Consider the following 21,450-nt stretch of genomic DNA (forward strand, 5'->3'; position numbering starts at 1 on the left):
AAGAGAACTTCTCCTGTAGGCATTTTCAACTCAAGGGTTGGCTGCGAAATTTAAAAAAGTACCTATCATCTTTCTTGACGTATTGACCAGTATTCTCATCAACCACGTGGATTTTTACCATCGGGTGGGATATCATAAAATCTGACTTAAGTCGATCAGTTCGGTGAATGTAAACTCCCAGGACAAGGTCATCATCAAGCAAACATTTGGGATACACTGGGCTATCTCGACTTGTTATTTCATGAACACCATCATCACCATCAGTGTCTTCGTTATCATCTGAAACTATAAGCAGGGAAGAAAATGAACATTCTAACGGATTGTTCCCACAACAATATACTCAACAACATAAGGTGAATTTTCATATAGCCTAATCTTTATGATTCATGGTTATTTTTCTTTGTTAATAAAGACACTTCAAGGAAAAAGAAAGAAAAAGCCTGACAATGGCAGACTTACCTTCTAAGAGTAAAACATTATACTTATTAATGTATTAAAATAAGGAATCTTTCTCACTTTTCCTGACAAGGACCAACAACAAAAGAAAAATAGAACAAAGATAAAAAGTAATTTTATCTAGGTATTTTCTAAGCAGAATACGTATCATTCAATTCATTTAAAACTATAATTTACACTCTGGGCAGGGTGTAATAGGATGTAGCAGGTCAATGCTTCTGGAAACAAAAGCTTGAAAAGCCAAATGAATTACAAAAGCATTTTTTAAAAACCTCAGAGAAGTGCAGAAATAATGTGCAGTAGATGGACTAAAATTCTATGCAAGGAGAATCACTCAGAGGTAAGCTGATGGAATGGCAGCTGTGTAGCCTCTGGGGACATTTGCTGATTCAGGGTGTGGGCCAAGGATCAGTATTTGGCCAGGGCAAGAGGACGCTACCAGGTGAAAGAGTAATGAGAAAAGTTTCTAGGGGCTGCATGGGGCTACACTGATAAAACTGGAGTTTTGAGGGGCCTCAAACACACGGCCGATCTGCCTCACAAAACTGAATTCTGAAGCTATGGGAGAGGCCAAAGAGTGAGTGACATCTCCCAGTCTTTTGATACTTGGAAACAATGACCAGCCAGGGAGAGGGGCCTGAAATAAAATTGGCAAAAATGAAGCCCTAGGGTTAATTTATACCTACTGTCACTTTTCTTCTGGGGTCACTTACCAATTCTGGGTGCAGTTAGAGGCTGAGAATCCAGGTGTGGCACCTGGTAGAAGGCCCCTACTGGGGGACAGGGAAACCAGCAGAGATTCTGGCATTCACATGGGACTGAAGTGACAAAATTGAAGACTTGAGGGGCCTCAAACACATGGCCAGTCTCCCCCTCAAGGCATTCGCCAAATTTTGAAGCTGCATGGAGCAGAAGGCTAACGGACTAAGCTGAGAACCTCTGAAGGGCATAACTCAACCTCCCACAGTCTCTCAGGGTTGAGGAAACAAATATCTGTCAGGCTCTCAATTTAAAACACCTGGAAAGCCACATACTAGGAACAGGACAAATCAGAGACAGAATCTTACCAAAACTACAACCCAGCCCTAACGCAGCTCAATCCTTCACTGGCTGAAATTGAAATCAGTTGCCTACCCTATCTGCCTAAGAGAACAAAGAGCAAATCCTTTCTGATGGAAGACACAAATCATCCAGAGCCTCCAGGATTCTACACACAATGTACAACATACAATAAAAAAATCACTAGACATAAAAGAGGCAAGACTATATGACCAATAACCAAGAGAAAAACCCAAACCAGAAAACAGAAGCTGACCCACAGATGATCCAGATTGGATTAGCACACAAGGACTTTTTTTTAACCTTATCCACAAACATGCTCATTGATTTTAGAGAGAGGGGGAAGAAGGGGGAGAGAGAAAGGGAGAGAAACATCAATATGAGACAGAAGCATCAACCAGTTGCCTCTGGTACACATCCTGACCGGGACCAAACCTGCAACCTAGACATGTGCCCTGCCCAGGAATCAAACCCACCACCTTTTGTTTTATGGACTGACGCTCCAACCAACTGAGCCACAGGCCAGGGGAGCACACAAGGACTTTTAATAACTATGATTAATATGCTCAAGAAAATAAAGGGAAAGATGAACAAAATAATTTTTAAAGTGAAGACTTTTGACAGAGAATTAGAATCCTAACCTCCAATGTGATAGTATTAAGAGGTGGGGCTTTGGGGGGGCAATTAAATCATGAGGTCAGAGCCCTTATGAATGGGATTAGCGCCCCTATAAAAGAGGTCCCAGAGAGCTCCCTTGCCACTTCCACCACGTGAGGTGACACCGAGAAGACACTAGTCTACAATCAGGAAGAAGGCCCTCACCAGACCCCAGATCTGTGCATGCCTGATCTTGAACTTCGCAACCTCCAGAACTATGAGAACTAGATGTTTATTGTTTAAGCCAACCAATCTCTGGTGTTTTGTTATAACAGCCTGAACAGACCAAGACAGTAAGTGTCTTGATATTCAATAACAATCACATTACAGAAAAAAGGGCAAAAATTAATATAATCATGTTGATGCAGAAAAAGCACCTGATAAAATTCAGTATTATTTTTTAAAAAAATCATTATCAGATATGATTGTGAATGTAGAAATTCAAAACAATCTATAAACTCTTAGTAGTAAATGAATTTAGCAAGAAGCTTAATATAAATGTTAAAAATTTTTTAATCAATTACATTTTTACGTAGATATATCAGCAACACACAAATATTGGGTTGGCCAAAAAGATCAGTTTTTTCCATAAGATGGCTCTAGCAGTGCTTAGTTGTCTTTAACTTCATCTGAAACAATTTTGTTAGATTGTATTGTGACAGCTGTCATATCAGCATGCATTTAAAAACAACCATCAAAATTGGTGAATTTTTGTGTAGCCATTTAATATCGAAGATATAAGAAAATAAGGAACATTTTTGGCATATTATGCTTTATTATTTCAAGAAAGGTAAAAACACAACTGAAGTGTAAAAACAGATTTGTGCAGTGTATGGAGAAGGTGCTGTGACCAATCGAATGTGTCACAAGTAGTTTGCAGAGTTTTGTGCTGATTTTCTTGCTCAATGATACTCCATGGTCAGATAGACCAGCTGAAGTTGACAAGGATCAAATCAAGATATTAACTGAGAAAAATCAACATTATACAACGTGGGAGATAGCCAACATACCCAAAATATCCAAATTGATAAAGTTATTGGTAAAAATGAAAAATGTGTCTATTTTATGGGAAAAAAAAATAAGGGCTTTTTGGCCAACCCAAAAGAAAACTAGAAGTAGGAAAAAGGCAAGAGTAATAAGAAAAGAAAAATAAGAGGAAAGACTTGAGTAACGAGGAAGACTGGAAGCCAGGAGAGGAAAGGAAAAGAGAGAAGGACAAAAGCTGACTCAGGCTGAGGAACTAGGAAGACACCCTGTGTGAGAGCCATGCAGCCTTATCATCTAAAATGTTCACTGCCTGTTGACCATTTATTGTTTTCGACAACTGTGAGTCTAGGTTATTTAGGGTTCTAAACTCAATGGTAGAAAGAGGAAATCATCTATGCTATAATAGCAACCGCAAAGTTAACGTCATTCTAGAGTTGAATTAAATTAAGTCAGGAATTAGAGATGACTCGAGTAACACTAACTTATCACAGGAAGTCACAGTCACAAATAAACGACTGTTCCAATCTAGATGAAGCCAAGACCAAGGACCAAATATGATATATTGAGGTTTCTTTCCGATTATATATCCTTTGGGACTAATTTTCTTTGGTTTTAAGGAATGAAGGTCCTAAAATCAAGTTGTTTCTATCAAGAACATATTTTTTCATTTACTTTGGATAACAAACCTGCTTTGGGCTTCTTTTTCTTTTTTTTTGGTTTGGATTTTGTGTCATCTTGCATGCTGTCTTCTACATTTTGATCCACCGAGGTTCTTTCATCATCTGGACGATTATCTGGAGTAACTGTTCCAGCTAGACCTTCCTTCTTTTCTTCACCTTCAACTGCATCACGGAAAGTTAATATACTGCAAATACAACCCAAGTGCAAGTCATTCGCAGCAACAGGTAACTAATAAATATACTAATATGTCCTGTAGCAACTGTGTGTGCCCTCTCTTCTGTTGTCTAGCTTCTGATAAGATGGGAATTATTTTTAGTTGAGGACATTAGGGAAAATTGCCCCTGTATGCCAGGCAATACATACACAATATTCTCACCTGAAGTTGTTTACCTAAATATAGACTACAGAAAACAAACTGTGGTAGTTAAAGGTCGTTTTTTATTTTGGTTTCCCCAAGCAGAGATGTATTTATATGAATATACGCACAGAAGTTTACATTGAGTATGCAAGCATACATATATAAGCATCAAATACAGAAAAAGAGTAGAATACCAAATTGCTAATAGTGGTTATCTCTGGATGATCAGATTGCTTTTATTTTCTTCTTTGTTTCTGTGTGTTCTACAATGAACAAATGCTATTTGTATATTAAGGGAAAAGGGCTACATTCACATATCCAGAGAGGCATTTATAACTCACTGATGGAGGAGTAGTTAGGTTTCTGTTATTTAAAAGCAGATGTAAATGAGTAGTTAAGGGCAGAGATTTTGGAGCAAGATTACCAAGGTTTTGGCTCAGCTCCTTACAGGTTCTGGGACATAAACTCTTCAGTTTCCTCATCTACAAAAGATAGTATTCCTATTCCTCAATGGGTTAGTTAATTCATAGAAAGCATTTAGCACATAGTAAGGCCAGCTGTTATTATTGCACTGACAATGTGTCCAAATGAAAGTCTTAAGAATTTTCTTTGTGAAACCACAAGTATCACTTAAAAGTAGAAAACAATAGCTTTTAAGAGAACATTTTATGTTCATTAATGTAAAGTACCTTGGTTCAGCAGTAGACAGGAGTGGAGCTTTCTTTTTTTTCTTTCTTTTTTTTTCACTGCTCAATTTGTCATGCAAAGAAGTATCTGAGGGAAAGTAAGTCAACTGTTCTTTGAGTTTCTTTCTTATTTTCTTCTTGATCTCCTTTGCCATTTCTTCTGCTACCTGGAGCTGGTATACTTGCTTCAGTTCTTCTACCTCATCTAAATTATTTCCTTTTTCTTCATTTGCTCTCTCATTTTTCTGATGGGCAACACCTGGCTGGGACTTGGTCCGTGCTTTCTGATGTACAGAATCCACCTTCTTCTCAGGAGTGTCCCGTTCCATCTGTTGCGTAGGCACCTGGCACACTGTTTTTGTAACCTTCCTATTTGCCCTTTCTTGCTTGTCTTCCTCTCCACTCACATCATCATCTGGATTTTCAGCTGCTGACTGTGGATTGCTTGGTTTGTTTTTAATGACTCGCATGTTCTTCTTTGGGGTATTAGTGTCAGCAGCAATTACTTCATCACTTTTTGTTTCTTTAATTTTCTGAAGGTTGCTTCTAACCGTGTCAAACTAGGAAATAAAGACACAACAACAACATTTCACTAAGCGTATTTTAGTTATGTGAAGATGTAACATAATGATTAGTGTTCAACAATGTGTAACATTGGAAAAATTATTTCATTTTTGTACTTGAACGCAGCAACATTCTAGACTAGAGCATCTGATGAGCACTCTCCGAGTTCATTCTCCCAGCATTAGATTATTAATCGCTCGGGGTAACTTCTGATAGTTAACTAACATGTGAAAAAGTACTTAATGACTTTTAATAAATCAATTGCTCAAATCTCAAATGCTATTTTCCTCTTTGACAGAATGACCCATACTCTTAATTTAGAGAAAACAGTAACAGGCCACTGAGCTAAAGCCCCTCAGGTTCCAACACACACAGGTCATTTATCTAGTTTCATAATTACATTCTAAAACCAAAAGTCTATAGCTCTAGGATCACCCTGCAACTAGTCCAAATATATCACTGAAAATACTGCTAAGTATTAAATATTACCAAGTGAAATCAAATGACAGACTAAACACACACCTGTACCTCTTTCCCCAATAAAAACTATTTAAAATACAAGATATTTTAATAGAAAAAAGGCTGAAAATCAAAAGGAATGTTACTAAAATAAAATGAATAATAAAATAAATATTTTGAGGAATTCCCAAAAAGATAAAAAATGGGCAGGGTTAAATCTACTAAGGAACTCCCAAAGAAAACCATAGCCCGCAGAAAAAGACTTCTCCAGAGAAAAGGGTGCTTCTGGAGAAGCTATAAACTCAGAATTAAGAAATACAAAGTGAAGTAAGGGATAAGCCTGAGGATCGCCAACTGAGGAGTTGGGAGGGACAACCCTGTCCCCCACCTCCGCCTGTGTTACATGGTGATTTTCACTCAGGACAAAGCAGCTGAGCATAGAGAGATACAGCAGCAAGCCTCCAGTAGGTGTACAATCCTCATCAACGGCAGAAGATGACCATGTCAAACACAACCAACAGGCAGGAGAGAGAGAGTCTTCCTTAGAAAGATGCCTGGACAACTAAAAACACACACACACTTAAGGATATTGCACAATGAGGTAAAAGCCACAAAATCCAGTAAAACAGAAATATTAATGATGAAGGAAAATGGACAGCATAAATCAAATAAAAATTTAAACTAAGTGTGATTAATCAGATGTAGTCCCATTTGTTTGTTTTTTTGTTTGTTTGTTTTCCTTGCCTGGGGAGATATCTCTGATAAAATATTGCTACCAGCAATGTTCGAGATGTTGCTGCCTACGTTTTCTTCTATGACTTCTGTGGTTTCCAGACTAACATTTAAGTCTTTGGTCCATTTTGAATTTATTCTTGTGTGTGGTATAAGAAGGTGGTGGTGTTTCATTTTTCTGTACTTAATCTAATTTTCCCAACACCATTTATTGAATAAACTATCTTTACCCCATTACATGTGCTTGCTTTCTCTGTTGAATATTAATTGATTGTAAAGGTGTGGGTTTATTTCTGGGCTTTCCATTCTGTTCCACTGATCTATGTGTCCGTTTTTATGCCAGTACCATGCTGTTTTGATTACTTTGGCCTTATTTATATTATAGTTCAATATTAGGTAACGTGATTTCTCCAACTTTGTTCTTTCTCAGGATCACTGTTGCTGTGCTGGGCCTTTTGTGGTTCCATATAAATTTTTGAAATATTTGTTCTAGTTCTGTGAAATATGTCATTGGAATCTTGACAGGAATTGTGTTGAATCTACAGATTGCTTTGGGTAGTATGGACATTTTAATGATGTTAATTCTTCCTATCCATGAACACGGTATGTGCTTCCACTATTTGTATCTTCTTCAATTTCTCTCTTCAGTATCTTATAATTTTCTGAGTACAGATCTTTTTACATCCTTGGTTAGGGTTATTCCTAGGTATTTTATTCCTTTTTTTTTTCAAACTAAAAAGTTTTTACACAGCAAAGGAAAAAAACAAATTAAAAAGACAACCCAGACAATGGGAGAACATATTCACTGATACATCTGATAAGGGGTTAATATCCAAAATTTATAAAGAACTTATAAAACTCAACACCAAAAAAAAAAACAACCCCAAAACAATCTCATTAAAAAATGAGCAAAGGACTTGAATAGATGCTTCTCCAAAGAGGACACACAGATGGCTGAGGGACATATGAAAAGATGCTCAATGTCACTAACCATTAGAGAAACTACAACCACAATGAGATATTATCTCACACCTGTAAGAATGGCTATCATCAATAAATCAAAAAAGAACAAGTGTTGGCCAGGATGTGGAGAAAGGGGAATACTCATGCACTGTTGGTGGGAATGCAGACTGGTGCAGCCACTGTAGAAAGCAATCAAGAGATACCTCAAATGATTAAAAATGGATATGCTTTTTGACCCAGTGATCCCACTTCTGGGAATATATCTGAAGGAACCCAAAATTATAATTCAAAATAACATAAGCTCACCTATGTTCATTGCGGCATTATTTATAATCACCAAGATATGGAAGCAGCCCAAGTGTCCATCATTAGATAAGTGGATGAAACAACTATGGGACATTTATACAATGAAACACTACTCAGTAAAAAAGAAGAAAATTTTACCATTTGCAACGGATGGTCCATTATGGATGGACCTGAAGAACATTAGGCTAAGTGAAATAAGCCAGTCCGAGAAAGATAAATACCATATTATTTCACTTATATGTGGAATCTAATGAACAAACTGAACTAACAAGCAAAATAGAGACAGATCCATAAATAGAGAGCAGGATGACAGCTAAGAGCGGGGGGCGGGGGTGGATTAGGGGGTGGAGGGATGAAACAAAAAGGAAAAAGGACTCATGGGCATGGACAACAGTGTGGTGATTGCAGGGGGCAGGAGGTATAAGGGGACTATATGGTAATGGGAAAAATACAATAAAAAAGGGAAAAGAAAATATTGAATATAAAAATAAAATAAGTCATTAACATCAATAAAGAAATGTGAAAGCATAAAGGATGTAAAAAACAAACACTGCAGATGTTAGCATTGAAATTTTGAGTGACAGAAATTAGAGTTAAGATGTGTCGGAGAACAGAATGGATAAAAGCAAAGCCCTAAAGATGGAAGCCAGTATCAAAATGAAGAATTCTCCCAGAAATGCATGAGCTTATCAATAAAATCTGAAGTTCACTTTCTGAATATCCCCATGTTTAAAGGTAGTTAGAAAATATCTACTATATGAGAAAAGAAGGGAAAATGCTAAAAGAACGAGGATCCCAATATACAGGGTACAACAACATTAGGTTTACAGTGGTACATATGAAAAATAATACAATAATTAATCAATAAAAATACAAGAATAAACTGTTCTGCATACCCACAACAGTAAACCAATTCTGCCATACTGTGCATATCTATTTTATCATCTCCAAGACTCTTTTGATTACCTAAAATATATTTCCAAATTCTATCTATTCTTCAAGGATGAATTATGAAGCCTAATCCTCAAAAAAATTCCCTAATCAAATATAATGAAAATAAATTTTATTTTAAAAAAGTTTATTTCACATATTCTGTTTGTAGAAGCAATATATGCTTTAGTTAAGAGAGTAGAAACAAAAAAGAAAAATACAAAACAACAGAAATACAGAGAAAAACGAAGACCCAAAGCTCAGTCCTCGTCGTCTCACATGAGGAAACTCATTGTTAATCTTTTCAGAACCTGATTTTTGTCTTTTCTATGAATATAGTCATACCTTGATAACCTTGAATTTCCATTATGTTAAAATGGGGCAAAGGTAAATTTTTTTTTATTTTCAGTGAGTATGAGAAATGGAGGGGCAATATTATACAAAATGTGAGGAAATTAATGAAGGAATAGTTGGAAAATGACAGCCAAGAATTAGAAATAGAAAAAAGAACAAAGTTCTAGAAGAAAAGATTTAAAAAATGAAACCTTTGATAGTTGCATGGGTAAACATAGCTCACTTCCCACAAAAGAACATCAAAATTACAACTAAAATATAGAACCATCACTCAGAACCGTCAGAAATCAAGTTGAATGGAAGTCTGAAAACTATGGAATTAATAACACATCCATCCAGCCCTGGCTGGTATAGCTCAGCAGATTGAGCACGGGCTGCAAACCAAAGGGTCGCTAGTTTGATTCCCATCAGGGCACATGCCTGGGTTGCAGGCCAGGTCGGCAGTAGGGGCCACGTGAGAGGCAACCACATTGATGTTTCTCTCCCCCTCCCTTCCCCCCTCTCTAAAAATAAATAAACAAAATATTTAAAATAAATAAACAGATAACACATCCATGCAGACTGGTAAGAGGGGCAGGGATGTGTAGATATGGAATAGGCTGGTCCCACATCCACAAGTGGTGGACACAAATCCCAGAGCGGTGACCCAGCCCAGGGTTCCAGTGCCAGGAAGGCAAGTCCCCTTGACTTCTGGTTGCAAAACCCAGCAGGGATTGAGTCAGTGGATGAAAATGCTAAAGTCCCAAGCAGTTCCCCTTAAAGAACCCACACTAAGACTTACTCAGACTCACTCCTTCTGAGCTCCAGCACAGGGGTAGCAGCTTGATAGGCACCAGTGGCAAGCAGGGAGGAACTGCAGTGTCCAGCATCAAGGCAAGACCTGGGGGACAGCTTTCTCCCAGACAGAAAGGTGGGCAGAGGCCACTGCTCCTTTTCTGAGCTCTCCCCTCACAAGCCACAGACAGCAGGCAGGTGCTGTATCTGAGACTCCACCATCAACCTGGCTAACACTGTTTGCCTTGCCTTGGAAATGCCGAGACGCTGCCCCACCTAACGTACAGGCTCAACCAAACTGTTAATAATGGTGACTATTCCATATGAATAGTTGGTCTTGGCTCATGCTTCACAACTTCCTAAATCCTATCAAACAAGCTACAGCCAACCTCAGTAAACCCTCAACCCCATGCCTCTTGCTAAGTGGTCCCAGGCCAGGCACTGGCAGTGGCCAGCCTAGATTCATTCACAGTTTGGATTCACCTGGGAATCTCCAAGTCCAGCACAATTAGCAGACATCTCAGATTGCTTTATACCTCAGGCAGGGTGACCCCAGGAAGAAAACAGGTAGGGGCTGACTGTAGCCTGTACCACCCAGGAAACCCCAGAGCCTGCACACCCAATAGACAACTACAGAGCACATCAGAGCAACACCACCCTGCCTCCACACAGCTGACCCTCCACAAAGGGCACAGGTGGGAAGTCAGTGGTCATGGCCTGTCCTTGCAGATGACTGACCTGAGTAAATCCCTCCCATTGACTTGCCAACAGCAATCAAGGCCCGGCACACCTCGAGTACCCACCATAGGTGATAGAGGAGGCTGTGCCACTGGAACCCACAGGACACCCACAATATTAGGCCACACTAACAAGACAGGGGGTCATAGCAGATCTACCTAATACACAGAAACAAACACAGGGAGGCTGCCAAAACAAGGAGACAAAGAAACATGGCCCAAATGAAAGAAAAGATCAAATTCCAGAAAAAGAGCTAAACGAAATGGAGATAAGCAATCTACCAGATGCAGAGTTCAAAACACTGGTCATAAGGCTGCTCAAAGAACACAGTGAGGACCTCAACAGTATAAAAAAGATCCAATCAGAAATTAAGGATTCACTAATTGAAATAAAGAACAATTTACAGGGAAACAACAGTACAGTGGACGAAGCCAAGAATCAAAGCAATGATTTGGAACATAAGGAAGCAAACAACAACCAATCAGAGCAACAAGAAGAAAAAAGAAATCAAACAAACAAACAAACAAAAAACTGAGGATAGCATAAGCAGCCTCTGGGACAACTTCAAGCATTCCAACACTCGCATCACAGGGGTGACAGAAGGAGAAGAGAAAGAGCAAGAGATGGGAAATCTATTTGAAAAAATAATGAAAGAAAACTTCCCTAATTTGAAGGAAATAGACATGCAATTCCAGGAAACACAGAGTCTCTCAAACAAGATGGATGCAAAGAGGCCCCCTCCAGGACATGTCATAATTAAAATGCCAAAGGTTAAAGATAAAAAGAGAATCTTAAGAACAGCAAGAGAGAAGCAGTGAGTTACCTACAGGGGAGTTCCCATAAGATGGTCAGATGATTTCTCAAAAGACATTTGGCAGGCTAGTAGGGATGGCTAAGAAATATTCAAAGTCATGAAAAGCAGGGACCTACAGCCAAGATTGCTCTACCCAGCAAAGCTATCATTTAGAATCAAAGGGCAGCTAAAGTGCTTTCCAGACATGAAAAAACTAAAGGAGTTCATCATCACCAAACCATTATTATGAAATGTCAAAGGGACTTTTTAAGAAAAAGATCAAAACTATAAATAACATAATGGCAATAAGTCATATCTACCAACAACCGAATCTAAAAAACTAAGTAAACAAGGACAGAATCATGGATAGTGTTTCGAAGGTTGCCAGATTGGTGGGGGATGTAGGGGAATGGTTAAAGAGGTGAGGAGATTAAGTACAAATAGGTAGTTACAGAACGCCCACAGGGATGTAAAGTACAGTACAGGAAATGACGTAGCCAAAGAACTTACCTGTATGACCCATGAACATGAACAATGGTAGGGAGATTGCCTTGAGGCAGGGGTCATATTCATTTTCACTGAGGGCCGTATCAGCCTCGAGGTTGCCTTCAAAGGGCTGAATGTAATTCTAGGGCTGTATAAATGTAACTACTCCTTAACTAGGGGCAAAGAGCCTGGCGCTGCTGCCAGGTAGAAACAAGGTGCCGGGCTGGATAAAACAAGATGGAGGGCCAGATTCGGCCCTCGGGCCTTGTGTTTGCCACCTGTGGCTTAAGGAGTGACAGGTGCTGGGTGGAGGGGAGCAAAGGAGGAAGTATTGGGACAACACTAATAATGTAATCAATAAAATATAATTAAAAATAAAAAATGAAACCCTTGGAAAGCGATCAGATGAGGCTCAATTTTTAAATTACTCTCTTCCACTGATGTCAACCTTCATACTAATATTAATTTCATAGTGACTTTATATTCATGATCTATCTGCTTTTGTTTTATTCAATCAAGTTTTTAAGCCACTGCAATAAATAAAAATCCCAAATATCGATTGTAGCATCTCATATGTTCTGTAGCACAGATATTTAGTTTTTATAAGATCTTGTTTTTGTGGTTTTGATTTTCTTTTTCTCGATAACAGCTTTATGGGATAGTTTTTAAATTTCCAGGAGTTTATAAATATTACACTTTTATTATTAATTTCTAAGTTTCATTGTACTATTGTAAAAAATGTTTACTTTATGGAATTTAATAGTTTCACAGATTAGATTATGACCGAATTTTGAAGTGTCACAGATACACTTGCTTATGGTCTATTATATCTTTGCCCATCCTTTTATCTTTACCATCTGTACATCATTTAGTATTTTGGCTTAATTTGTATGTTTTTTAAATCAGCTATACTGATATGTAACTTACATGACAATAAATTTCACCAGTTTTAAGTGTATAAGTAAATGAATTTTGGCAAACATGTACAGATATGTGACTACCACCTTATCAAGATATTAAACATTTCCATCACTCCACATGATCGTTTATAAAACCAACTCCTACTCCCACATGCCCTGGCCCCACTCAAACTGCTATCACTATAGTTTTGTCTTGTCTAGAATTTCATGTAGATAGAATCATCCAGTATATAGCCCTTTGTGTCTGACTTCCTTTACTCAGCATAGAGCTTTGAGATTCATCTGTGTTGCTGCATGTAGAGTAGTTTATTCCTTCTTATCGCTGAGCAATATTCCACTGTGTGAATATATACTGCATTTAATTTTTGCATACTGGGCATTTGGGCTATTTTCAGTTTTGCACTATTATGTTTTCATTTATCTTGAGTATATACCCCAAAACTTAGATTCTGTGCTATGTGGTAAGTGGATGGTTAACTTCTTAAATAACTGCCAAACTGCTTCTCTAAGTAGCTATGCCACTTTGCATTCCCAAATGTTTTCAACATCAGTTCTAGTTTTAATATCCTTGGTGGCACTTAGCATTGTCAATTTTTCATTAAGTTGTTCTAGTAAGTGTGTAATGATATCTCATTGCTGTTTTAAATTTCATTTCCCTAATTACTAATGACATTGATCTTTACCTGTGTTATTTGCTATCTGCATCTCTTTTTTTGGATATGTGTTAAATCTTTTGCCCATTTTTATTGCCTTATTTTCATATCACTGAGTTCTTAAAATATTCTAGACACACTTTAAAACCTATAGGTTATCATTTTATTCTCTTAGCAGTGTTTTGAATTTTCACAAAGTCCAATTTATCCCTTTTTTCTTTTATGGTTCATGCTTTTATATCATGAGAAGTCTATTCATAACTCAAGTTTAGGAAGGTTTTATCCTGTTTCTTATATAAGTTACATACTTTTAGTGCTCATGTTTAGGTCGTTGATCCATTTCTATTTAATTTCTGAGCATGATTTATGGCTAGACTTGATAACACTGTTATATGGATACCTGATTGTTCCAGCACAATTTGTTGAAAATGAGTATCCTTTTCCTCACTACCTGGGCAATTTTGTCAAGAATCACTCAACTATGTACATTTGGCTCTATTTCTAGACTCTTTGCTGCTCTACAGCTTTATAATGAATTTTGAATTAGACAATAAAATTCCTTTGACTTTGTACTTTTTTATAATTGATTTGGATTTCTAGGCCCATTATTTAAATTTCTAAGTAAATTTTATAATTAGATTTTTAATTCTTTTTTTTAATCCTTACCAACATGCTTATTGATTCCAGACAGAGAGAAAGGGAAGGAGGGAGGGAGAGAAACATCGATGCAAGGGAGAAATATTGATCAGCTGCCTCTCGTCTGCACCATGGGGACCAATCTGCAAATTATTGTAGGTATGTGCTCTGGCCAGGAATCGAACCCGCAACCTTTTGATGCATGGGCTAACACTCCAACCAACTGAACCACCAACCAACCAGGGCTGCAATCAATACTTCTTACAGGGACACTCAGTGCGTGCAGTGGGCATGCTGGGCTGGTTATCTGGGGGGCACTAAGTGGCTACAAGCACTGGCTCCACTGCCAGATCTCTGGATTCAAGTATTAGCTCTAGCTGTCAGTAGATTAACCTCTGTGGATCTCTATGTCCTAATCTTTCAAAAAACAGTAAGCCACCCGATAGATAGGGTTTCTGTCAAGATTTAAAAAGAATATGAAAGTAAAACACTTAGTACAATACCTGGAGCACGGCAAGCCTTTCAAAACTGGTGGCTATTATCACTGTGTATATATGTGTATACGTGTACTATAATCAGATGATGTTTGGCAGGCAACAGAATATAGGCTTACCTCGTTTTACTGCACTTCACTTTATTGTGCTTCACAGATGTTGTATTTTTTACAAAATAAAGCCAAGACCCTCCATCAGCAAAAAAGATACAACTTACTTTATCCAATGCTCCCTTTATTGTGGTGGTCTAGACCGAACCTGCAATATCTCCGAGGAACACTTTTATAGTAATCCAGCAAGGAGATCTAGGCTGAAGTTTCGGGCATCATTTATATCTGTGATGGTTGCAAGAAAAAAAGTGCTAAATACAGAGAACTCTGGGAGCCCCAAAAGAAAGTAAAAATACATCAGAGAGGTAGGTGGTAAATTGGGACAAGTAACCAAAGGGAAAGGGGCTTTAGGAAAGAAGTGATGTACACTGTGCAGTACCAAGAGTTGCTGCAAGTTTTGAAGAGAATTCAGTGGGTCTGCGATCAGGAAGTCACATATGAAAAGCTGTTCATGGAGGGGCAGAAACCTGGAAGCCACAGGTGGAGAAACAAATGAAAGTTGAGACCTATAGAAGAAACTTGTAGGTAATTATTTCTGCAGTTCTGCTTCCAACTGTCTTCCCCCAACCCCGAAGGCAGTGACCTGAGGCAGCAGCTCTGAGGCAAGAAGACAATGGAAGGATTCTGCAGAGGATTTTTTAGATTGTTTCCACACCTCCACCACCCTAACCTCACGCTGCAACCAGAGTAATTTTCTAAAATACCAATACGATGGTATCATTCATTTGTTTGAAACTCCTCACTGGTTCCCAACCACCCAATGGAAAAATATGAAGTCCTTATTATTGGGGGCCTAAAACTACATATGAAATGACCCCTTGCCATTTTCTTCACGCCCCCCCTTCTCCAGCCACACCTCTGCATACATTCTGCGCTTTAGCCATGTGAAACTACTTACAGCCCTCAACCCTGCCAAACTCTTGCTTTGCACCATTACACATACCTACATCTCTCTTCTGAGAAACGCCCTTCCTCCCTTGATCTTCTAACAAATGTCTCAGTACACTCTGACACCAAATGCAATTGGTATCTTCTACAGAGAGCACTCTAACCTTGAGGGGCAGTTAAATACTCCTCCTCTGTGCTTGCATAGCGCCTGGATCCGTGTACATCCTTCTAGCTCAGCCCTGAATTTTCAGCGGGGGAGTATGTTCTGGGACCCTACTCGTCCCCAACTGAACTGCTAGCTTTTTGGAGGGCTCGGCCTACATTCTCTTCATCTTTGCATTCCTGTTTTAAAAAGAGGAGGGAGGTGTCAGTAAGAATGGTTCTAGGGTCAAAAAGACTCAGATTTAAGTTCTTGTTCTGCCACTTAAAAAATGTGCCTTGGGCAAGCTACTTAATGCCACTAGAGCTTGTTTTTTGTTTTTGCCTGAAAAATTAAAATGGCACCTACTGTTTTGTAAGGAGAAATGGAATTAATGAAAAGCAAAGTGATCAGCACAGTAGCTGGCACATTTTAGGTGTTCAATTAAATTACTTTATGTCCATTATCCCAGTATTAAAATAATTATGTGATAGATAAAATACATTAATTATGTGTTTACATCATTTACTATTTAGTATTTTTAATGCACAACTGATAAACATTAGTTAACACAGCAAATACATTACATAAACAATCATCTCTAAATGTTAATGTACACTACAGCAAATAAATTATAGAATATTTGATCAGTAACATCAATGGCAAAAATTAAAGTCAGACTTAAAAGGGCATTCCTGAACCTCACATATGCCATTATTTTAAATCTTCTCCCTCACAACCCCTCTGACAGGTGCTGTTAAGGGACTACATAGGAAAATGGACTGCATGATGTTTAATCTCATTTCACTTTTCTCTAACCACCTGATTATTGGCCAACATATGACTAAAGCTCAAGGGGAAACAAGGCTGTGAGATTTGCATAACTCACTCTTTAACGGAATTTCATAGCAAAGGGGGAGAGAGAAATAAAAACCCTTTATACAAAATTAAATTAATAAATCAACAACAATCTACATAAACAAGATTGTAAATATGGTTTTAAAATATTCTTGGCATTCGAATTTATTTCAAATATATTTTAAAAATTTCCCATAGTCCTAATAATACGCAATCATCTTCCTGAAAGCCCAAGCAGTAACAGCAATCATTAATGCAACAAGTGAAAAAACTGTTAGCATCCATTCCTCAAAGAGAAAAAGTCATATACTCCAATCAGCAGATGCTCCACAGTAGGGATTCTTAGTCTACTTTTTTTTTCCGTAGTTAACTTATCGAAAAGACCCTACTAATGCAATTTGACTTTTTTCTTCTAAATGAAATGCATCGATCGATCACCTTTTCTCGGATGTAAAAAGGCGGCTTTCACAGGTTCATCATCAGCACCAGGTTGACGTCCTAAAAGGAAATGAACATACTTACTACGCATGTGACTTAAAAGCGTTTAACCCAGAATCAGGAGTAGGAAAAGCAAAGATTGCACTCACTCCTTTGCTACACAGCGCTCAACACTCCGGATCCAAGGAGTCCCAGGAAGGGAGCGGAAAAGTACGTAGATGCAGTTCCCAAAAACTACACCCCTTGGCTGGAGGCGCTTGCCCTGAGGGTGCTCACCGCCACCCTTAAGCCCTCGGACCCCAGCAGCCCCCAGGCCACCGCCCCCGGGTGGGCGGGCCGGGCCGAGTGCGTGGGCCGGGCGTGGCACTAACGCGCCTTCTGCGTACTCACCGGGAGGGGAGCGTCCCACCGGAGCAGACGTCGGGGCTGTGCGAAGCGGCTTCCCACCCCAGGATGGGCGGGTGGCAGTTTAGCGGCCACCCAGCCCTCGCAGCCGCCAGAAATCCCGACTCCAGGGGGCGGCCCCTTGCCGCATTGCTGCCAGCTCTCCGCCTGCTGACGTCACACCTACTTAGGCCGCCGTTCCCTTGACAACCGATGCGGGCCTGCTCCGACTGTCGCCCCGTTCTGGCTCCCCGGACGGCCCCACCCCCGCCCGCCCACGCCTGAGCCTAAAGGTACAGCGAGCCACGCGGGCGGAAGCGGCGCGCGCGCCCGAGGGCCCGGGGTCCTCCTCTACAGCCGGGCACGCGCTCCGGGGCCGCGCGCCGCACTCCTCGAGCGCGCGTGGTCCTGAAGGGTGCAGCGTCCGCTCACCTTGGACTGGGAACCTCGGGAATGCGCAGGTACCCCTAGAAAACACGTCTGCATCTCAGATCTGTAGCCGACGCTGGAAAAACCGGACGCGACAAAGTGAGCGGGGAGGCTATGGTGTCTCCAGCAGAGATAAACATGAATGAAGGAAAGAAACAGACTCGTGGCGCCCACAAAAGGAAGCATCCTTTTAAGTGCGCAGAATGAAGAGTTGTACTACAGACCAAGTCTTAAGGATTGTCCACGAGCCATTTGGTGCTAAATTACCTCAATATGTGTTTAAAGCAGAACAAAAAGAAAATTGTCTTTTTCTACGCCTAATGCCCCTCCCACTCCCTAATTTCTGCCACAAGCGCCATCTTTAGTTCCCAGTCGCCAAGGCTGGAAAAATAACAGATAAATCACGCCTCCACTCCTCAATTTTCTGCTCTTGTAGTCATGCACTATAACCTGTTGCTTCGTTTGTACAGTAAGACATTACGCATATTTCCTTGGGGGCCAGCTTTTCCATTCCGATTGGTATCACCATGCCTTACAAAGCATCTCATTTTGTTTCTCCAAATCCTGTGAGAAGGCAGAAGTATTACAAATCCAAAGTGTCTCATAGTGAACCTTTCTACTAAAAACCTTTCTGGGTGTCTACCTTGGTCTAAGCTGCCAGTATCTTCCCAGTATTGTAGTTAAGATACTAGCAGAGAATGCTATACCCCTTACAACAAAATCATGTCCAGTCTACCTTTATAATATCCCAGTGTATAGCTTATCCATCATTTTTCTTTTATTTTTCTTTTTCAATTATGTCTTATTGATTATGCTATTACAGTTGTCCTAATATTTCACCTTTTGCTTCCCTCCACCCAGCACCCCCCATTCCCTCAGGCAATCGCCCCACCATTGTACATGTCCATGGGTCATGCATATAAGTTCTTTGGCTACTCCATTTCCTATATTGTACTTTACATCCCATGGCTATTCTGTAACTACCTATTTGTACTTCTTAATCCCCTCACCTCTTACCCATTCCCCCACACTCCTATCTAGCAACCATCAAAATGTTCTCCATATCCATGATTCTATCTCTGTTCTTGTTTGCCTAGTTTGTTTTTTAGATTCAGTTGATAAATTTGTATTTATTATCGTGTTATTGCTCACAGTTTTGATCTTCTTTTTCTTAAATAAGTTGCTTTAGCATATTATATAATAATGGTTTGGTAATGATGAACTCCTTTAGTTTTTTCATGTCTGGGAAGCACTTTAGCTGCCCTTTGATTCTAAATGATAGCTTTGCTGGGTAGAGCAATCTTGGCTGTAGGTCCCTGCTTTTCATAACTTTGACTATTTCTTAGCCATCCCTACTAGCCTGCCAAATGTCTTTTGAGAAATCATCTGACCATCTTATGGGAACTCCCCTGTAGGTAACTCACTGCTTCTCTCTTGCTGTTCTTAAGATTCTCTCTTTATCTTTAACCTTTGGCATTTTAATTATGATATGTCCTGGAGGGGGCCTCTTTGCATCCATCTTGTTTGAGACTCTGTGTTTCCTGGAATTGCATGTCTATTTCCTTCACCAAATTAGGGAAGTTTTCTTTAATTATTTTTTCAAATAGATTTCCAATTTCTTGCTCTTTCTCTTCTCCTTCTGTCACCCCTGTGATGGAGTGTTGGAATGCTTGAAGTTGTCCCAGAGGCTGCTTATGCTATCCTCAGTTTTTTGTTTGTTTGTTTGTTTGATTTCTTTTTTCTTCTTGTTGCTCTGATTGGTTGTTGTTTGCTTCCTTATGTTCCAAATCATTGCTTTGATTCTTGGCTTCGTCCACTGTACTGTTGTTTCCCTGTAAATTGTTCTTTATTTCAATTAGTGAATCCTTAATTTCTGATTGGATCTTTTTTATACTGTTGAGGTCCTCACTGTGTTCTTTGAGCAGCCTTATGACCAGTGTTTTGAACTCTGCATCTGGTAGATTGCTTATCTCCATTTCGTTTAGCTCTTTTTCTGGAATTTGATCTTTTCTTTCATTTGGGCCATGTTTCTTTGTCTCCTTGTTTTGGCAGCCTCCCTGTGTTTGTTTCTGTGTATTAGGTAAATCTGCTATGACTCCCTGTCTTGTAAGTGTGGCCTAATGTTGTGGGTGTCCTGTAGGGTCCAGTGGCACAGCCTCCTCTATCACCCAAGCTGGGTAACTGAGTACACCCTCCTTTGTAGTTGAGCTTTGGTTGCTCTTGGCAAGTCAATGGGAGAGATTTACTCAGGCCAGTCATCTGCAAGGACAGGCTGTGACCACTCTCTTCCCACCTGTGCCCTTTGTGGAGGGTCAGCTGTGTGGGGGCAGGGTGGTGTTGCTCTGATGTGGTCTGTAGTTGTCTATTGGGTGTGCAGGCTCTGGGGTTTCCTGTGTGGTACAGGCTACAGTCAGCCCCTACCTGTTTTCTTCCTGGGGTCACCCTGTCTGAGGTATAAAGCAATTTGAGATGTCTGCTAATTGTGCTGGGCTTGGAGATTCCCAGGCGAAGCTAAGCTGTGAATCTAAGCTGGCTGCTGCCAGTGCCAGGCCTGGGGCTACTTAGCAACAGGGTATGGGGGCTTGAGGTTTACCTGAAGCTGGCTGTTACTTGTTTGATAGGATTTAGGAAGTTATGAAGCATGACCCAAGACCAGCCATTCATATGGAAAAGTTACATCATGGTTTACAGTTTGGCTGGGCCCATAGTTTGGGTGGGACTGAGTCTCTGGGGATCTCCAGGGTGGGGCAAATAGTGTTAGCCATGTTGATGGAGTCTCAGATATGGCAACTGCCTGTTGACTTTGTGGCTTTTTGGAGAGAGGGCTCAGAAAAGAGCAGTGGCTTCTGCCTGCCTTTCTGTCTAGAAGAAAGCTGTTCCCCAGCTCTCACCCCAGTGCCAGACACTGCAGTTCCTCCCTGCATGCCACTGGTGCTCTTCAAGTTGCTCCCCTGGTGCTGGAACTCAGAGGGAGTGAGTCTGAGTAACTCCTAGTGTGGGTTCTTTAAGGGGAACTGCTTGGGACTTTAGCATTTTCGTCCACCGACTCAATCCCTGCTGGTTTTTGCAACCAAAAGTCATGGGGACTTATATTCCTGGCACTGGACGCCTGGGCTTGGGGGCCTGGTATGGGGCTGGGACTCCTTGATCCCAAGGTATCCCTCCTGAATTGATATCCAGCAAATATGGATATGGCACCAGCCTGTTCCATATCTACACATCCCTGCCCCTCCTACCAGTCTGGATGGATGTGGTTATTAATTCCATAGTTGTCAGACCTCCATTCAACTTAATCTTTGACAGTTCCGAGTGTTAGTTGTTCTATATTTTAGTTGTAATTTTGATGTGATTTTGCAAGGACACGAGCTCTGTTTACCTATGCTGCCATCTTGACAGGAAGTAGCCTATCCATCTTAACACTCACCACCTAATGCCAGCCTTCATGGCTTCTCACAGGGATTAGTTAAGAGGTCCTCAACCCCTGGCTCAAGTTTTGACCTCTGAATTCCATTCTCCAC

The 21,450-nt window shown here is 40.1% G+C and overlaps 1 protein-coding gene across 12 annotated transcripts in view; it reads right to left on the reverse strand.

The window, feature by feature from the left end:
• Positions 1-17,769, reverse strand: part of AHI1 (Abelson helper integration site 1) — a 183,274-nt gene extending 165,505 nt beyond the window's left edge. For 6 of the 12 annotated variants that reach the window (XM_053913963.2, XM_053913961.2, XM_053913962.2 and 3 more), the window contains exons 1-6: positions 17,510-17,769; positions 17,120-17,179; positions 14,904-15,021; positions 4,888-5,444; positions 3,846-4,024; positions 63-285 (exon numbers count right to left, since the gene is read on the reverse strand). In XM_053913963.2, the coding sequence (XP_053769938.1) occupies positions 63-285; positions 3,846-4,024; positions 4,888-5,354 (869 nt within the window). In that variant the 5' untranslated portion in view covers positions 5,355-5,444; positions 14,904-15,021; positions 17,120-17,179; positions 17,510-17,769. Of the gene's footprint in view, positions 1-62; positions 286-3,845; positions 4,025-4,887; positions 5,445-14,903; positions 15,022-15,175; positions 15,264-17,119; positions 17,180-17,268; positions 17,435-17,509 lie in introns of those variants that run through there. The other 6 variants (XM_053913955.2, XM_053913966.2, XM_053913958.2 and 3 more) reach the window with 5 other exon arrangements.
• Positions 17,770-21,450: the final 3,681 nt, after the last annotated feature.

This window comes from Desmodus rotundus, chromosome 11, assembly GCF_022682495.2.
Source record: "Desmodus rotundus isolate HL8 chromosome 11, HLdesRot8A.1, whole genome shotgun sequence".
Taxonomy (NCBI): Eukaryota; Metazoa; Chordata; class Mammalia; order Chiroptera; family Phyllostomidae; genus Desmodus; species Desmodus rotundus.